The sequence below is a fragment of the Corythoichthys intestinalis genome, chromosome 3 (genome assembly GCF_030265065.1).
Source record: "Corythoichthys intestinalis isolate RoL2023-P3 chromosome 3, ASM3026506v1, whole genome shotgun sequence".
In the NCBI taxonomy this organism is placed as follows: domain Eukaryota; kingdom Metazoa; phylum Chordata; class Actinopteri; order Syngnathiformes; family Syngnathidae; genus Corythoichthys; species Corythoichthys intestinalis.
The window spans coordinates 20,500,769-20,520,985 of record NC_080397.1 but is presented as its reverse complement, the minus strand read 5'-3'; the positions used below and the strand labels follow the sequence as shown (position 1 = coordinate 20,520,985).

Genomic DNA, 20,217 nt, shown 5'->3' with positions numbered 1-20,217 from the left:
CTGGAACTACTACGTGCCGAGTTATGGCTTACTTCCTCATTGCCTACGCAAACAGTGCATTATGGGTTTTGTAGTGCTTAAGTGGTACGGCCCCCAGACACAAAAAATACACCTGTTAAAACAACACTGGCTTTATTGTCACCAAGGACATAGAAAAACAGAAATGTAATTCCATTCAAAACAGCACTTTTTTCTAATAAAAGCTAAACAAATTTAATTAAATGGTGAAAACTTTGCAACAAAGGGGATATAAGTGGTGGATAATGAATAAATCTGGACATAAGCTTTCACTCTCTGGGAAGAAAAAAAAAATCTTTGCTTTGTGTATTTTATACACATTTACAAACTTGTATATAGAGTATAAACAGATGTCAAATATTAAAAGCATACCAAAACGGCAACTTAAGAATAAATAAAAATGTAACTGTGCAAGGTTTGATTTTAGGCTGTTATCAATAGACAATTGTTGAAGAAAAAAAAAAGATTTTTACTAAGAATCATTTTTTAAAATATTAATATCAATGTTATTAGTATAACACATTCTGAGAGCAAACCACGTGCCCTAGTCAACAGTCTAGAATGAAGAGAACGCATTTCCCACAGAAGGGGCCAAAAGAAAAGAAAAAATTAACTCTCAGGTTTATACCATTTGTCTTATAACACAACTGACCTGGACCATGTGGCTTGGAGTGAGGTCCAGCAGACCTTTGGCCTGGCAAAAAATATTTTTCTCATTGCCTACTCTCTTAGCCTTTGTTATAATGCACCTCAACTGTCAGGTTCCATTTTTCATTTATTTATTTCAATTTAGGGATAGAAAAAAAAAAAAAAAAACACTGAATACTGATCTCAGATCCGCGTCTGAGGACAACCTGGACATTAACGCAGCAGGCTTCACTGTAAAACACTGAGGATCTCCTTGGCGTTCTCCGTGTTCCAGCCCTGGGCCTGCAGCGGGCCCTCGCAGGCGAGCACATACTTGTTGAGGATCTGCGTGCCAATGTCCCTAAACTGGAGGCGATCTTCTTTACAATCCATACTGTCACCGCTGTAGTCTTCGTACTTCACCGCCCAGAAGCACATTTCTCCAATGTACATCATGGTCAACAGGTGCGTGTCTGAGAAAATGCCTTAGAAAACAAGTCCAGTAAAGTCACAATCAATACAAAGATAGGTGCAATGCAAATTCAAAATCAGTGGTCATTCAAAACAAAGAATAAATCCTATTTTACAGTACAAATGTAATGATATGTACCTTTACTTTCTTTCAGCACAGTGGTAACTCAAATTACAAGTGCTTACTTTCGTACACTGAGCATATGCTGCGATAACCAGAACTACAGGTTGATGATGTGATAGTTTTAATACCAGTTTAGCTCATTTAAATATATTCAAAGAGCAATTTCAAAGATTCACAAAGATTGATAACTAGTGAAATTATGAATTAGAATCTATTTTTATATAAAAGGTAAAATTTTTAGTGTTAATTTAAAATAATTTTCTACTCCATGCATGCTCCACCAATGCCCTGATGAGTACACAGAGCCACCAATGCCCTGCTGCTTAAATGCCCTGCTGCTTACACAGAGTCCTGACATTTTAACTGGGACTGCCCCAAAAATCTCCTTTTCTTCCCTTCAAAAGATTGTTCGGGTCAAACACTCTATTCAAACACGCCCCTGTGCACGTTCCCACGGGCAGCAGCACTATTTCACCAAGCCTCCACTTGTCAAAAACACTTTTGTAACCCACCCAAGACTTGCTAATAACAGTAAAAAAAAAAAAAAAAATCATGTGTATTTTATCATGTAACAAGTTGAATATGAAGTTTAAAGGGGGTCACTTGGGGGGGGGATGGGGGGTTGTAGATGAAATGGAAATGATAAAAAAAAATGTTTCAGTACTAATTTTACCATTCCAGTCTGACACATGCAACAACTACTACTGACCCTACTGTTAACAGAGCCATTATGTTGATAGAACACTGAATAGTAGCTATTATTTTTCATGCCACTCAAATTTACGGTGGCTGGGAAGTGTCAGGCGAAAAGTCCAAACACTTTGCAAAAAGACAAAAGCAGGAATGCAAATTGGCACAACACACACACACACCAATTGCAAACACTTTGCAAAAGGAAAAAAAGGATGAATGCAAATTGGCCAAAACACGATTTCAAATAGCCACAGCACAAATGCAAAAAGCCACGACACGAACCCCAGTTGCCCGCAACATGAATGCAAATGGCTCGCAAAACAAATGCAAATGGTTTACAACTTAACTGCAAAAAGCCACCATGCAAATACAAAAGGATGACTCAGCCTACTCTACACTAGGACAGATAATTTTCTCCAGGGTATTTTGCTGACTATTTTATACCTGTCCACACTGACATTTAAGGTGCATTTAAGGCCCCCCCGCTTCTGCAAGGTACGCCTACATTTGCGCAGGCGTAGAAAGGAGCAGCTTCATATGTCACGTCATCACCCGTGCGATTTACCTCTGAACCTCAAACTTATTACTTGCCATTGGCAAATTTCAATATTACTATACCTTCTAGACTGTCATTATTTTGTGATCACTGTTATTTTCATGATCCCAATTTAATGCATAACGCAAGAGTGAGAGTGAAGGGAGAGCACGCTCAGCTTTTACGAGTAGTCGCCGAATAGTGATTGAAATAAATCTTTTGAAAACAACGAAAGCCTGATATCGTTACTTGGGATGTTACAATCGATGCTCAGTTGCGCTCTTATCACTGTTGTTTTCGTGATCGCAATTGAATGCATCACGCAGGAGCAAGAGTGAAGGGAGAGCACGCTCGGCTTACAATCGATGCTCATTTGCGCTCTCACCACTTGGAAAATAACAAATAGAAGCATATGGTGTGGCGCTGCATATATTTCCTAGAAGCCGCAACAAGGAGTGCTTGTGCCAAACTGTGGCGATCCTGGAAGTGGCGAAAGTTTTGACAGGCAGAAATGTCATGGAAAAAACCTGATCGAGCACCTATTTGACAGGGGGTACCACGCAGGTCACTTTTCGGGGTTTAATGTTCCTGTACGCATTTTTATATACTCATGTTCGGTCGGCATTGAGTTGGGAGGTGCCAGACCCGCAGCTGGCTGATCGGGGACAACGAGGGAGACGAGCTCTGTAAAAAATGCTCATCTCCGCGTCATCTGCGATGGGAGGACCACAAATGGGCACTCAATTGAAGCATGTTATTGAGACGTAGTTTGAAGGTTCAAGAAAAATGTGTGGAAAAGTAAAAAGGAGCAGGAATGTCACGTCCTGATCGTCTGCCTCCACTGTTTACGATGCCGTCCTGCCGCACTACAAATGGCGAAGGCATGACGTGACTTCCTCAGTATCTGATTGTTGTACGTAAACAGCAGTCCATATGAAGCGGCGGGTAATGTTACCTGCTTACATTATCCGTCTAACAACTAATCCGGATTATAGGCATACTAGTGTAGCCGACATGCCGTATAGTCCAACTAATTACACGTTTAAGGCCATTAGCCATCCTAGTGTAGAGGTAGCATCAGAAATAGACTGGGGCAGTTTACATGGTGACGCTCCGAGAATACGACAAATTTCATATTTGCATTTATATGGTTCTGTCTCCATTCGAACAATGTCGCAATTCTGTGTGAAAACGATGTAGTAATCATGCCAGGCCCTAGGAGGCAGTGCAGATTTACAAGACCACAGCCAATGATGCACTTTGACACCAACAACCTGCTCAGCCCGGAAGACAACATACCTGCCCAGTCCAAGTAATGGCATTTTTCTTTTCCTCCAAAAGGCTCAAAAATGGAAACATTAAACGTATTTAAATAAAAAATATTATAAAAACAGTAAATTAAAGCAGACATTCCCTCATGTTCGCTTTTTTTAATGTTTAGTAGCAGTGCTTCGCACGCCCAATGTGACTTGTGCAAGTGCTGACGTCATCGGCGCGAGAGCTTTCCATTGATATGGTTGCGGAGCAAGCCCCCGCAATTGAATCCTTCCACTTTGGAACCCGGATTCAAAGGTTTGCGTCCTCGCCTTCAGTTTTCGTCGACACCATATAGAGACAAGGCCATTCCGCAACATATTCATTGAGTCTTTGTGTAGCAGAGTTGCCATGTAAACTGCCCCTAAATTCCATGGACCTAGACATGAGGACTACAACTCCCGTCCTGCTGCAGCCATCGTAGAGATGGTCGCAAAGCAATATGTACCAAAGTGTCAATTTGTGAGCGAACTTCTGTAATTTACATTTTCATGCACTGCACATGTGGGGATGTGACGTGATAACTTGTGGTTACGCGGCAGCAGGAGTTGTAGTCTTCATGTCTACATCTGTAAAATTAAGTCTACTTCCGGGTCATCCTCTTGTATCTGTGCTCTGGCTTCTTGCGGTCCTATTGCGAGCTATTTGCATTCGTGTTGTGGCAATTGTGGTTCGTGCGTTTGCCAATTTGCAATCGTGCTTTGGCAGTTGGGGACCGTGTTGTGGCAGTTTACATGTAATTTTATTCTTTTGTAAAGCATTTGCAATTGGTATTTGTGTTGTGGCCATTTGAATTCGTGCTTTTTTTCTTTTTGAAACGTGTTTGGACTTTGCATTTCGCCTGACACTTCTCGACCAATACAAATCCAGTTTACTGCATGCACTATGATTGAAAAATTATTTCTCAAATGAAATATTTTCATTATCACCCACATAATGCATGGGAAGCATTATGAAGTAAACATGTCCTTGACTGCTTTAATTACGGTAAATTGCGCAAGTGTCAATGGACAACTGAGGGACAGTAAAACTTAAATTAAAATGGCGGATTGTATAAAACCAAAACAAAAAATGCAAAATATGTCTAGAAAAAAATAATACCTTCGGAGAGGAAGCCTGCAGTGGTGGTGTCATGGAGCACAACCCCATCATTGAGCTTCACCGAGTTCCTCACCTGCAGCATCCTCATGAGATAGCGCACTCCTTCTTGGATACACTGCATGAACACATTACAGTCAGGTGAGGCATACATACAAGCTATGTGCATTCAGGCATGTAATGTAATATTATTCCTCAAATAGTAGCCTCAAATGACGCTGTACACCAAACAATCAATAGGTAGGTCATCTTCTTGAATAACATTTCCTCACATTAATGAGGGTACACATGTACTGATTCTTAACATCAAGTTCAAATCCCTTACAGTGTAGACTCTGCATGTTCTCCTGTTGCCCTTGTAGGTTTTCTCCTTGTACTTTGGTTTCCTCCCACAACCTAAAAATATGCATGATAGGTTGACTGAACGTTCCAATTTTTCCTTTAGTGTGAATGTCAGCATGAATGGTTATGGTCTCTTCAAACTTGACGCAGTTAAACCAGGTGTGGTGATGAGGAACAACCAAGTAATGCAGTTTAGAAGATCAGCAAACCGCAATCTTCAAATCTTACTTAAGAGCTGTTCGCAGCAGCGTATAAAGCAGCTGGGAGGAAAATCCTCAGCTTCATCTTAGTGGGCAATGTCCTCAGTCGGAAAATATGGAGTGCCTTCTTCAGGTTATAGATAAGGTCCTGCCCCAAGTGGGGGTGTTCAAGTATCGTGGGATCTTTTTGACAAGTAAAGGAAGACTGTAACGGAAGAACGACAGGTCCGCACTGATACCGACCCTGTATCGGTCTGTAGTGGTGAAGAAGCTGAGCTGAAAGGTGAAGCTCTGATCTACCAGTAGATTTAGGTTCCTACACCCACCTATGCCCACAAGCTGTGAGTCATGACCAAAACAATAAGATCGCAGATGTATGCAGCTTAAATAAGTATCCTGTTCAGGGTGACCAGCCTTTCCCTTCTGGTCAGAATCTGTCGGATGTTTATTAAGGAGGCCCTGATGACGACCCTTGACACGCAAGAGAGACTATATGCATCTCCCCCGTTGGCCTGGAACGCCTAAACGTAGCTGAGGTGAGGGAAGTCGAGGGTTCCCTGTTAAGATGATGCCACTGTAACCCAACCTTGGATAAGTGCAAGATGAGAGATGGAGAAAAAACAAAATCATTCATTATTTTGGCTCTTAAACCTTTGGTAATACTAATCCACCTAGTAGTAGAAGTAAAAATCATAATAAAAGTAAATATTATATACACAATTACACACTGAAAAACAATCATTTAGTCCCGCGATCATTTTGTGAGCAGTTAAATTTCCTAGTTGCTACTTTAGAGATGTATTGTTATATTTCTCCCTCTGAATTGTAAACCTTAAAGCTACAGGAGTTGCTTGAGTGGGAAGACCGGGTAAGATTCAACTCAGGTTATATGTATCAGATTCTTAGTAATATGTTTGCAATAGTCGAGGATAGCATGAATTCAGGCTTGTTCAAAATAAAGTTTCCTAAAGCTAGCATGATAGTACAAGATGATGCTTGATTATTAAGCACCCAAACTTTACACCTTCTGAGCGATACGACCCTTTCATTGACACAGGACAAACTACTACTAATCCTTCACATCTCCACATGTTTTTTTCCTCAACGGAATCTTACGCCGAGGTCCATGCATTTGTGTTGTCTAGGCCGGCAAGCGAGTCCCTTGGCATAACTATATCCATGTCTCCTTAGCTTGGCCCATGATTCCCCACCCATTTTCCAGTTTCGTAGCTTTAGCTCGCTGTTTATCGTAATTCAGCCCAATGTTAAGCTCCCATCTTTACTTCACTGCTCTTTTAGGTCCCCTGGGGTGAAACTGTCATATATGGATAACGTCTTCCCAGTGTCACCCACCACCAAATAAGGCCATAAGCCACAAACCAGTTAGGGTATTAAGTATTTATTGTAGACTTCAGAGGGGAAATAGTCTTACATTTTATTTTGTGTGTAAAAACGAAAACAGTAAATTGTTTAATTGTGTGAATGATATCCGTTCAGTTTTCTCTTAATATGTGAAGCACTTTGTGTTACATTTTTGTGCATGTAAAATGCTATACACATTTTTGGAGCTGAAACGAATACTCTAGCAACTCAAGTAACTCGAGTTTAAAAACTGATCGGAGTAATTTTATTCACCTCGAAGAATCGTTTAATTTCACCAGCTCTAAGCATCACATTTTGCCTGGACTACTTTTAATGCGGGACAACGCCCTGACATCACGTGCGTAGAGGAAGAAGCAATAAAAAAAAAAAAAAAAAAAACCTTACTACAGCCAACAGCCGTTACAAACTGCGCCAATGTTGCTAAAAACTACGCCCGCATGTTGCTACGGTGGTAGCAAGTAGCGTCTGATGCATGTCATAGATATCACATGTACGTAGAACTAGATGCGAAATGACCGACTCGGCAACGTTAATAAAACAGCCGCCATCTTAAAGCAGTACACTTCTCAGCGCTCATAAATAAGATTAACGTTAGTGTGACTCGCTCACGTAACGTTATCCCTGCGGAGGGCTAGGTTTTTATTAATTATGACCACTGTCGATGCGTGGCCAACTCTTACATGCAGGCTTTATTTAATCTGTGAAAACAGCGCTGTAGAGTGATTAGGGTGTTAAATAAAAACTTAATAATGCTAACTGTCAATTTTAGCTCAGCAGTCATTGCTGGATAAAACACCAAGTAGCACTGGTGCCTAATGTGCTCCAATACAGCACGGCATTTATTTTGAACACTGCAAAAACTCAAAATCCTATCAGGACTTACAGTTTAGACCAACTTAAAACTTAACTAGAATTTATAGCTTGACACAAGTGGAAATTCAATTGATAAATGTGGGAAAACACCTAACTTTTAAGTAATGTGTGTTATCAAGGGTAATGACATTTTTAGGTAAGAAATATATATATTTTTTATAAGATCTAAAAGTTTTTTTTTTTAAAGTGAAAGCAGTGAATTAGTCATTTTTTTTAGTCACATTTGAGATGCAATTAAGTTGTTGGCTGTTTGCAACAATGTACGTCGAAAATAAGACATTGATTGACTGAAAATGGTTCAATATTATATGAAATGTCTTGTTTTCTCATCTATATTTATAATAAAGATACACGATAATATCGGTCACCAATAATTATCGGCCGATAATGGCAATTATGACGTCACACAGATAATCCAGATAATAAAAAAATTCAACCAATAATGCAATCCGATAATTATATTAGGGCTGCAGCTATCGAATATTTTAGTAATCGAGTAATCGACTGAAAATTCTATCGATTAATCGAGTAATCGAATAAAACAAATATATTTTTAGGTGAAGAGCAATTATAGATATACATGAGAAAACAAGACATTTTATCATTTTCAGTCAATCAATGTCTTTATTTTTGATGTATATTGTTGAAAACAGCCAACAATTGCATCTCAGATGTAACTAGAATTTTAAAAAATGACTAATTCACTGCTTTCACTCAAAAAACCTTTAGATCTTATTTAAAAAAAAAAAAAAAAAAAATATATATATATATATATATAAACACACCTAAAAATGCCTTTACGCTTGATAACACACATCACTTAAAAGTTAGGATTTTTTCCCACGTTTTTCAATTAAATTTCTATTTGTGTCAAGCCATTTTTAAGTTCTAGTTAAGTTTTAAGTTAGTCTAAACTGTAAGTCCTGATAGGATTTTGAGTTTTGCACTGTTCAAAATAAATGTATGATACAGGCTGTATTGGAGCACATTAGGGACTAGTGCTACTTGGTGTTTTATCCAGCAATGACTACTGAGCTAAAATTGATAGTTAGCATTATTGAGTTTTTATTTGACACCCTCATCACTCCACAACGCTATGTTATGTTAAAGCCTGTATGTAAGACACGTTAGCCACGCATCGAAAGCGGTCTTAATTAATTGAAACCTAGCCCTCCGCAGTGCTAACGTAAGGTGAGCTAGTAGTGACAGTAACGTTAATCTTATATATTAGCGCTTAGCGCTCTTTATTAGCATTTAGCGCTCTACTGCTTTAAGATGGCGGCTGTTTTCTAACGCTGCCCAGACGCGGCCTAGTCTGTCACTGCGCATCTAGTTCAACATAAATGATCTCTATGAGACTCATTGGACGCTAGCTGCCACTAACGTAGCATGAGCGGGCTAGTATTTAGCAACGTCGGCGTCGTTTGTAGCGGTTGTCGGCTGCAGTGTTTGGTTTTTTTTTTTGCTTCTTCCTCTACGCACGTGACATCAGCGCGTTGTCCCGCATTAAAAGTAGTCCGAGCAAAACGTGATGCTTAGAGCTGTCAAAATAAACAATTACTCGAGGTGAATAAAATTACTCGGATCAGTTTTTAAACTCGAGTTACTCGAGTTGCTCGAGTATTCGTTTCAGCTCTAAATTATATACTTGATTTTGCCTCCAAATGTGCGCAACCGAAGAATTCAGCACGCCGCCTCCTCAACCCCTCCCCTCTCTGCAGCCCCTGAGGGAGGAGTGGTTGAGGAGGCGGAGTTACAAGACAAGAAGTAGTTGAATATTATGGCGGCTGTTACTAAAAAAACGACGCTCTCGCCATCTGCGAAACATGTACCGTAGAAGTTCCACGAGGCAGAAAGAACGCGTCCTCATTCAAAACCACTAACCCAGCAGCCATTTAAAACTGCATCACAAAGAATTTTGGAACAAATACGAGGCTGCTGCTAGCAGGAATGCTAAAGCTATTGTAAACACTAAGTTAAACTACAGGGCTTGTGACGACACAGAGTCGGGCTGTTTGGGAATGCAGCCCAAGGCGGGTGGTAAATTCGCATCTAAGGCTAAACACCGGCACTACTGGAGACCGATAGTCGGCAAGTAGCTGTCTTCCGACGCAGCCCGCCGCTCTGGCCAGTCCTGCAGGCCGCCGCCGCCTCGCCATAGGCGGGGCGGGCCGAGCCCGGTTCCCCGGCCTCTGGACCTCCGGCGAACACCCCGGTTTCTCGAGCGTTCCCCCACGGCGTGCGAGCAGAGCCAGGACCCGAATATGCCGCGGCGAACCGGCCGGGGTGGGCGGATTATCCGGTACGAATGTAGCTGCCGCCGAGACGAGACACGTTTTTTTTAATTTTTTTTTTTTTACCTTAATGACCCAAGAACCAAAGCCCTGGATAAAAGAAATAATGCAGTTTATACGACCACCATTCTTCATGAAAAAGTGATGTCCGGTAAGCAAGCTTATCATGACGGCACAGTGGTTATAAGATAATTTAAACATGGAGAAAACGAAGTCAGCCAGTCAAGAATGCATTCAGAATGTGAAATGACGAGCGGTCAGATGACTTTGTAACGCTGCCTTTATTTTCGGCTTAATAAAACTCAGGCATGCGGATGCGAGCTCCAACTCCGTCCAAATAGTACTGCTGTGTAGCAGTTTAGCTGCTGTAACGCAAATGTCGTGAAAGCCGCAAATGTAAACAAAGCGCTGCAGAATGGGTACATGACATCTCGCTCTTTTGAGGTAATCATTTTCACAGTGTGCAACAAAGCATATAACATTAGCAATCACTTGTCAAATTATTTAACTTATTTCTCTGCTCAATTACAGTCACAGTAGATAATCAAATTCTTAAATCAATATTCTGTAGCCACAAATATTATTCAAAATCTTCAATTTTTTTTTTTTTTTTTTTTTTTTTTTTTTAGGATTAAGTAGAATAATGTATTGCTTAAAACAAGGTTTTTAAGATTATTTTCAGCTAGCTATTTTTCTTCCAAGAAATCTGAGAGAAATACACTTGAAGCGATGGCAGATAATTTCACTTATTGCCAATAGATTTACACTTAAAACTGACTAGTTTTAAGGAGGCGTGTTTTGCAGCGGATTAATATTATATATGTTAGGAATGGCTTACTTTTAAACGCATTTTTGTGCAACTTAGGTATTTACTCTGTAATTGTTGCCTAAGGTTTACCATTACACAATGTCAGACAATCTGTCATTATTTAGATGTTTGAATTGACGACTTGTTCATACTTTATGTTGAAAAAAGAGCAATAAATTATATTTTTGCACAGTAATATTTTCTTTTGTGTATACTTTAAAATTTTACGTAAATCTTTTAATAGAATTATCGGCTTGACATTATCGGTTGGAATGAGGAGGAAATTATCGGTTATTGGTATCGGTTGAAAAATGCATTATCGTGCATCAGTAATTTATAATTGCTTTTTACCTAAGAAAAAATGTTTCATGCGATTACTCGATTAATCGATACAATTTTCAGTCGATTACTCGATTACTAAAATATTCGATAGCTGCAGCCCTACACATTTTTGTGGTTTGATTGATAGTTACAAACATCTCTAAAAGCAACAGGGGAGCTCACACATACAGATTTGACAAGTGCACAGAATGATCCAACCAAACAACAATTAATTTTTAAAAATATGTAAAAAATAAGGCAGTCTAAATTCTGGAGAAGTGTCACTTTGGTCAGCCAAGGATTCAGTTAAGAACATTGATTTCAGCGCTTTGCTAATTTTGATCAAAGTGTACCTTGAGGAACGTCTCTTTGTTTTCCTTGATCCATTGCTTCCGTTGGTGAAGGGTGTGGCAGTACATGTAGAGTAGCGCACCACGTCTCCAATAAAGGCATTCTAACAGCTCCAGGCCCAAAACAGCTTGCACCTAATAGACCAAACACAGTGTCACACTGTCAAGACTAGGTAGTCCATATAATTTGCTTGAAAGAATAAACCACACCTCTTGAGATGGTGCTAGTCTCCCGACCAGAACTTCTGGCTCAGTCAGATCTTGCAGGAGCTGCTGGATTTTATATGGTGAACATTCCTCCGGAAACCCTTGATCCACCAGTTTGTTTTCCTCATAAAACGTAATATCTAGGATAACCTATGATGCAAAAACAACATGCAGTGTTTGCATAATTTTTTTTGATACAACCCCAAATCCACAAAAGTTGGGACGGGTATGTCTATAAAAAAATAGAATACAATGATTTGCAAATTTGCCTGTTCACCTGTAGGATGTTGCAAACAAATTTTTGATGAGTATTCCTAAACTTTTTCTTTCAGACTACCTGTACGAGTTTTTTTTTTTTTTTTTTTTTTTTGGAACATGTTACACCCATAAAATTTTGAAGTTAATGATTTTATGCTAAAAATAATCATGCTTGTGTGTTTGGACAATAAATCTCTTCGTTGTAGTGTATTCAATTAAATATAGGTTGAACATTATTAGCAAATAATTGTACCAGTATTTTTTTAAAAAATTTATTTTAAACACAATATCCCAACTTGATGCGTATTTGGGTTCTAATAAAATATTTAGGCTGTCTTCAGTTACTCAGAGAATTATTTGGAGTTTATGAACATCAACAATGACCAAATATTTTCCTTAAGGTTTACGGATTACATTCCTTGATAACCAACTGTATTGTTTTTAAAAAGAAACAAAAATGTTACTACAAAGTACACATTGGTTAACACGAGGGCAACTAATTTCAGTCTTGTATTTTTATATTTGTTGAGAGCAATTTTTTTCTGAGGTAAATAAATTTTAAAAAGTGAATGGATGGGACATTTGATAGAATTCTGAATCATATTTGCACTGAAAAATAAAAAAACCTGTTAATCAAGAATAGTCATAATCGAAAGACAGCCCAAAAATTGGATTCATATCACCAACCTGCACAAAGATGGTTGCAACAACTTAATGACAACTATAAAATCTTTTTAATTTAAACTGAAATTTCCACTTCAATCACAAGACTGACAGTCTACAACAGGTCTATTTAATGAAATGAAGTACCTGTGTGTAATCTTGAAGCAGTTTGGAAAGGCTGCTGCTCTCCCCTCCTTGTCTGTAATAGCTTTTCAACTTGTCCAGTATCAAAGACGCATTCTGTAAATAGTCATCATCTGTAGAAACGCAAAAAGTTCAAATGTTACTAATCGCAGATGCTTCACTATTACGCACTGACGATAATGAAAAAAATCATCCATCCATTTTCTGTCACGCGAGTCCTAATAAACGTCAAAGGTGGACTAGTTCCTGGGGTGAGAGGTGAATAAAGTATACCTTGGACTGTTTGCTAAGGAAATTGCAAGGCACATATTAAACAACACTTATACACGCTCCTTCACACTTTGGGTAACATAGAATATTAAATGAACCCATTATGTATGACTTTAACATAGGAGAAAGCAACAGGTCCTGGCACAAGCTTCAAACCTCGAATGTCTGAACTGCGAGGTAGACATGATGGGTATCACCATCCAACCTGATGCTATAAGTAAACAACAAAATGACTGTCTGGCAGTTGACTTTAAAGAGCATACGACACAAGAAAAAAAGTCTTAAACGGCATTATTATGTGAATTAGAATCATATTTTGAGACGATTCGACTATATACAACAATTTAGCAAAGCACAGATGACGAGAAATTAGCCTTTTAATCTGCCGGTTAGCCACGCCTACCATTATAGGGCTTTAGCGTCCCCAACAGGTGGATGACATCAGCGGTAGACTGGGCTCATCGATTTTACTATTCAGCCCATTGAGGGGGAATTATTCAGAACGAGGAAAACGCGACGAAGAAAGCCGCAAAATGTCATTGTTTCAGTCTCTCTACTCCAATATTTTTACAGGATATTCTTTTTATCCAAGTATTTTTCCCCAATAGCAATATAAATGGCTTGAGAAGGACCAGTCAGCCCGTCGAGGGGGAACTATTCACAACGAGGAAAACGCGACGAAGAGAGCGGCAAAATGTCATTGTTTCTGTCTCTTTACTTCAATATTTTTACAGGATATTCTTTTTATCCAAGTATTTTCCCCAATTGCTAAATAAATGGCATGGTCATGACAAATAACAGTCTTGTGCTGAATGGAATATGAAATAATAAAAATGCATTTATTCAGGACGACATGGCAAAATTACTCCATAATGGTCAAAACTGTCGACTTCACCTTTACGGTCGCACCTCCCGAACTATATTTTATGACACCTAAATCGAACATATGTCATTTCCCTTCCCCGGCTTCGGAGAATGTAAACAAACCAGAAGGCGTGACAGCTAGCTGACATGCTAACCCGAACCGAGTGATGTTTCAAAGTCTTCAAAGCGGAAAATCACACATAACTATCCTGGATTATTTGACATGACGACCCGGTTGTCTATTGTCGTTGCGGATCAGCAAACCGCCCGGCGGAGAGCAATTTACAGTTCGTTCCCCGGAGGAGGGTGGCTGGAGTTATTGTGCCGCTAACGTGCTGCTGCTAATGAGCATTAGGACAGCTTTTTACATGCCTATCAATGATCAAACGTAAGTAGTCCTTCATTTAAAGGAAGTTTGTAGTGTTTACTTTGTAATCGCTGTATTCGTATTTGACATAATAAAAAACAAGATGTTTACTCACTTCCTCATAAGTCCAATGGTCCCACAGTAAATATCCACGGTGAATGGGAACCTTTTGAAACTCCAAAAAGGCGCATACGCCTCTCCCTCATACAGAATGATTTTTCTGCAGCCGTTTGGCTGGCGTGATGCGAAAAATAAACATATTAATCCGCAAAATCAGCTGAATCCTTCGTCCCCATACACAACAGTACGCTGTATAGTGAAGAGGACGTCTTCTACCGTACACGTCACAGCGCCCTCCTCCTCAATACAAGACCGAAGCCGGAAGTCACTCATTTTCCTGGCGCGGGATTAAAAAAACTAAATAAATATAGCGATCGCTTCCACACACATCCAAGCGGTCCATATCATTCAGGAGCATAAAATACCGCGTGTATTATGAAATAAACATGCTTTTTCGTGTCACAGGCACTTTAAAAGGTACCTTTCATGTTTTTGACATTAGTTTTCAATCACTTATGCTGTTTCATGAGGTAAGCATGACATTTTGCTAAGTAACCAGACTGTGATTTCATTTACTTGATGTTTTTTACTTCAGTTTTCATAATCTCAGATGGCATTTTACGAGGTTAGCATGACATTTTACTTTGAAAGTGTCAGGACCGCCATATTGGTTGGTGCTTTTGTTAGTCGCTATGACTGGAGCTAACGTACATATTTTTTGCTCTGATTGGCCATCGGTGAAGTGGGTGTGTCGGTAGGAAGCTCATTGGCAACGCGTGTTGTGACTGACACATCTGAGATACGGACTACAATCTTCTTAAAAATGACATCAAGCTTAGCCATTCCACAATTACACAAAAAACGAGAGAAAAAAAAAGGAATTTCACTCACTTTTCAATACCTCTAAAGGATTCTGTATTTCAGTTAGGAGGAAAGGTTTTGCTTTGACTTTCTGGTAACAAAATCCTTATTTCTCCATGAATAAAACATTCATTCGACGCCATCAAACTTACACGGTACGAAGTGGTCTTTGTCGACTTGCAGGTGTCTGGAAGTGATGCATTGGGGGGTGTTAAAGTTTATTGTGAATGTGAACCAGGCAAGGAGGCCGGCGCACAAGCTGAGAAAGGTTCCGAACAGCACAACGGGGGTAGTGGTCGAGGGGGAAAAAAAGTGACACAGACAGCAACGGGTCATACGACGGAAGTATTGTACTAAAATACAACAAATTCACATGTATAGATTTGAATAATGTTTTATTTATATACTCTAAGCTGCACATATTAGAACCAGGAAGTGGAACCTCCAGATCTTTTCTCAATGCTCAGCTCTCACGATACTAGTGGGCGCAGTGCTTAATTTGTAAACCATATGGTGCCGGAATGCAAAGTACATGTGACAGCGAAGGGATGACAAGACGGGCACAGGTCCCGGAACGCACGCAGAAAATGGTGCTGAAAACAACACGCAAATGCCCACTTGCCATGCTGTGGGACTTACAAGCCTCAATTTCAGATAATATCCATGGTATAAATGTTATGACAACAATTTACAATTATTTTGGTTATACTCTGCACAGCACAAGCAATTGCCCTCATAACCACAGGTGGGGCCTACAGTACACATTCAGCAATTAGTTTCTCAACAACTCTAACTCGTAAAACATAAAAAAAAATCAGAGGTTACAATAAATAACACAAATATTCCATTATAATTATTTATTATAATATCGGGTGGGTTTGAGGAAGCTCACTGATTGGTCAGTTGCCTTGTATTAATCACAATATAACATTGCTAGATGATTTATACATGGCTACGGCCTCACCACCAAATGTATCACTACGCCATTATATTCGTGCCTTGAGTTTATGGTTAACAAACATATTTATCTGTTAATTCATTATACTTCTATAATAATTCCAATAACACCGTTGTAATTACTGCATAGGCCCAGCCGCCTAAGTAAGCAAATAAACTGAAAATAATTCAAAACGGTGTCGCCTACTTTATTGCATTCATCTTGAACTGAGCTGCTGTCCATCCCTGACCTGTTGGTGGATGTCCCTGATTCTTCTCCGCTCAGTGCGCTCTCCTCTCCTTCTGAATCTTCCTGTAAGTGAGCTGATGTCGCGGTTCGCGCCTTTTGCTCTGGTGTAGCTTTTCTGACTCGTTTTGAACCATCTTCCTTCTTTTTGAAAAAGTACAGTAAATGGAGCTGTCTTTTTGGCATGTTGAAATATCGTTTAATCCTGGTCGCTTGCTCCCCAGATGCCGCAAATTTCCAAAGGTTTTTTTATTTATTTATTTTTTTTGCTTTTATGTCAGGGGCGTGATTTGTTGGTCCAGCTTTTCAGTGCATCAACAAATCTCGGACTCTTTCAAATGACGTTACATTTTTATAAACAACATTGTTACCGACATCCCCAAGGGGCCAATGTCCCGTTTCAGTGTGACCGACATTCCCAATTTTTCATAGAAGAAGTGGGCGAGTGTAAGGGGGAGAGAGGGGGGCGAAAAGGAGAGTTGCTCAAGGGCGCGTTGTTGTCTTTCTGACTGTCCCCAACTAGTTTTTGTTTAGTTAATAAAAGTCTCCATGCAACAGCCATTCGAGGCGTCTCCGTTTTTATACATTACACCACCAACCCCGAAGGAAGAACCGGACGAAGGAGCGACGACGAATGAGCCAAGGAAATCACCGTTCTACATATTATTATTATTTTCTATACACGAGAGGTGCCGGATCAGCCCAAATAAGTCCTGGAATACAGGGAGGCCAAAATCAAGAGGTGGCGGATCTTGTTCCGGCAGGATCCGGCACAAATTAACCCCTGAGTGGGCGTGAAGCAACGGTGTTACATCTCAATGCGATACATTTGAAAACCTACCATCTGTAGACTTATCTAACATGCAAATGTGATTGCAATCACATAAAAAAACTGTACAGATAACACACTTCAACCAGGGCATGAAATACTTAAAAAATATTGAAAAAAATAATTTAGGGCACTTCTAATACCACAAACGGTACCAGAATGCACATTCACACAAGAGCTGTTTTAGACCACAACTCACGCACAATCAATCATCACACAGACACTCACTGACTTGAGCTGACATTCAACTTTAACCTTTGTTCTTTGACAATATTAACCGACAAACAAAAGGCCCACCCTTAACCCTTTTTTGTTTAATAACAGACCGACATACAATGGCTCATTTTATTCCTCTTAGAATACGCTTCTCAGCTAAATACATTTATTGGTAGGTAGTCAAGGCTTTCGTGTATAGGAATTTCGATATGTTCCCGTTTATCATGTTCTTGCAAGATAGCATTAGTTTGTTTCACAAAAAATCCGGTTTTCCTCTGGTATACTATCGATGTAAACATTTGTCATAAAATATCATAGGTCAAAACAAAAATTCATTTATGGTATCCTTTCCTTAGGTACACCGTAGCAGAGATTATGGCCATGCTGCAGGACACTGAAACTGGCAGACATCACTGTTGTGCCTTAGTCAAAAATACATACACATAACAAACTGTGACAGTGGTCAATCTAATGATGAAGCCACTGTTAATCATAACTGCTACCCATCATTATTACTGAAAGTTCAAGGCTTTTTACTCTTGCATACACTGGCAAATCCCCCATATGATGATCCTGGGTACAACTGAGGTGACCAGGTTTCATAAGAATTTCAACCTGTGGCCCTTCGACACTAGTAGCTTGGTGGAAGCTATGCAAGAACTATCGCAGTCTTAAAAATGTAATTTTCCTCATAAAAAGTACAAGAGAGAAAAACTCAAAACATTTTTCAGAGGGAGTCAGCTGACAACATGATATGCCATCCAACTCCATCCAATTAAACATTACTTTACAATAGTGCACAGTTTTACATGTTTTTAGAATGTAGGGACGAAGGGTTCCAACACGAAACGCCAGAGGTGTACGGCAGCAGTGCACTTAATGTTACGTTGTGGTTTAACAATATATATACACAATATACATACATATCTATATATATTAGGAGGAAAAAAAACTTCAGCGGTCGAAATTTTTACTGAGAACGTACGTAACCTAGTCATTTTTGTTATATGATAACATTTTAAGCTCATCGTTGGAATGTCGCTAGCCAAATTTCAGTTTCTTAATGTTGACAATCAGAAATCGTCAATGGGGGTAAACAATCCCAGTATTACACATTTTGCTTTGATGATATATCCCACCATGTACGTATAAGGCGCTGTCTGTTCGGGTACTAGCAAGTTTAAAAGCTTTTATCGGTACATCAGTTGTGGTTGCATCGCTAGGTACCTATGATAACGCTAACAACAGCTAGCTTATTAGCCAGCTATAGACGAAGCACAGCCACTAGGCGATGTCTCTAGAGAGCCAAAATTGGATTGTATGCAGAAAGACTTTATCTCTACCTTGTTTCTCGGCTTTGAGAGCAGAACACTTGGCGTCGAACTCCAATATCCTTCTCTCCAAGTCGAGGCCGTGTCGCCTGTAGTCGTCGGCCATGACTAAAACTACTAGTCACGTGAGGAGGGGTCACGTGTCCAAGCAATGCAATGCGGCTGTTTTAGAATTCCTTCTCTGAAATATAATGATAGTTTATATCATAAAACAACCTTAGCATTAAAAATGCAATAAGGGTTTTAAAAGCCTGAAAGAAAACAACAAGCACTATGAGTGAGTCTCGATAATTCTGTCGTGTGTGACGTCATGCTACGTGTCCTCTTTTGTTTACAAGTGTTTGGACAAGAAAACGTGCTTGTGTTGTGTTTACTGTCAGAGGAACCGTCCTTTGTTACACAGTGCAGTTGTAAATTTAATTTGATTCCATGAATGAATTTGATTTCTCTTATTACCACATGTCTTTTCATTACACAACTCTAGCCCATAATTATTCCGATACCTCCTTAGTTACATGCACATTCTGAATTAATTTCACTATATTGCAAGTAAATCAGTCACTAGGAAAACAAAGATCAAAACATAAAGTTCATGAAATTAAATTGATCAGTTTCTGAAAATAACAATCAAATATTGCAGATATATTCCAGTATTTAAAATAGAGGACGACAACCCTGGTCTGCCAATCCAATGTAGGGCTGCAGCTATCGATTATTTTAGTAGTCGATTAATCGATGAACTAGTTAGTTCGAATAATCAGATAAGGAACATGAAAAATTAAGATACCTGAGCTGAGCCTCAAATGGTATTACAAAAAAAAAGAGGATCCATGTACAACAAAAAAACAATTGGCTAACTTACATAGCAAAAGTCCGCAAGCTTAAATGCAATAAAATGCTAACGTTGTTTTTTTTTTTTTTTTTTCTTTTCACAATGCTCTTAGCAAATAGTTCAGACACATTCACACAAAAACAGCTAAATATACCTATAAGCTATATTATGAATCTATAAAAAATATTAGCCCAAAGAAAAACTTAGCTTACGTTGGTCTTAACAGGGAGCAGTTGGATTCAGCCATGTGAACAGAGGGCAGTGTATCCACCCTAATCAATAGAACTAAGCGCAAACACTTTTAAATTAAACCATTACAACGCCACTTTAATTAAACAAATACTTGAAGCAATAAAATTTAATTTGAATATTTTTTTCTAATCGAATACTCGAGTTAATCGATTAATCGTTGCAGCACTACCCCAATGTATGTCTGACATCCAGAGCCTTTACTAACACTGGGTCGATCTAATCCAGTCATGGGACCTGTCATGTAGAAGGACCTGTGGTGCAAATTTAACTGCAAAAAATATTTGAGAGATTTTGGTTATGCAAATGTTTGTTGCGCCCAGTTAAAGACGTGTAATTCCATACGTGCCAATCTGCCATTTTTTGCACGTTTTGTTCTGACAGTATGCTACTGCCATACTCAATGTAGTAGCATCAACATCTGAATAAGTA

The 20,217-nt window shown here is 39.2% G+C and overlaps 1 protein-coding gene across 1 annotated transcript; it reads right to left on the bottom strand.

Moving 5' to 3' along the window:
- Positions 1-115: 115 nt before the first annotated feature.
- rimoc1 (rab7a interacting mon1-ccz1 complex subunit 1) lies at positions 116-18,879 on the bottom strand. The gene is made up of 6 exons (XM_057832363.1): positions 18,717-18,879; positions 12,727-12,836; positions 11,662-11,808; positions 11,455-11,586; positions 4,884-4,998; positions 116-1,130 (listed from the first exon to the last, which is right to left on the bottom strand). The coding sequence occupies exons 1-6, from the start codon at positions 18,808-18,810 to the stop codon at positions 895-897; spliced, it is 834 nt and encodes a 277-aa protein (XP_057688346.1). The 5' UTR covers positions 18,811-18,879; the 3' UTR covers positions 116-894.
- Positions 18,880-20,217: the final 1,338 nt, after the last annotated feature.

What these genes read in the sequence shown, in the direction of transcription:
- rimoc1 (XM_057832363.1), bottom strand. Translation starts at nt 18,810, where the DNA reads ATGGCCGACGACTACAGGCGACACGGCCTCGACTTGGAGAGAAGGATA. An exon ending in TCTCAAAGCCGAGAAACAAG is followed by an intron (nt 12,837 to 18,716) that starts GTAGAGATAAAG and finishes GCGTTTCTACAG; the next exon opens with ATGATGACTATTTACAGAAT. An exon ending in ACAAAGAGACGTTCCTCAAG is followed by an intron (nt 4,999 to 11,454) that starts GTACACTTTGAT and finishes GTGTTCATGCAG; the next exon opens with TGTATCCAAGAAGGAGTGCG.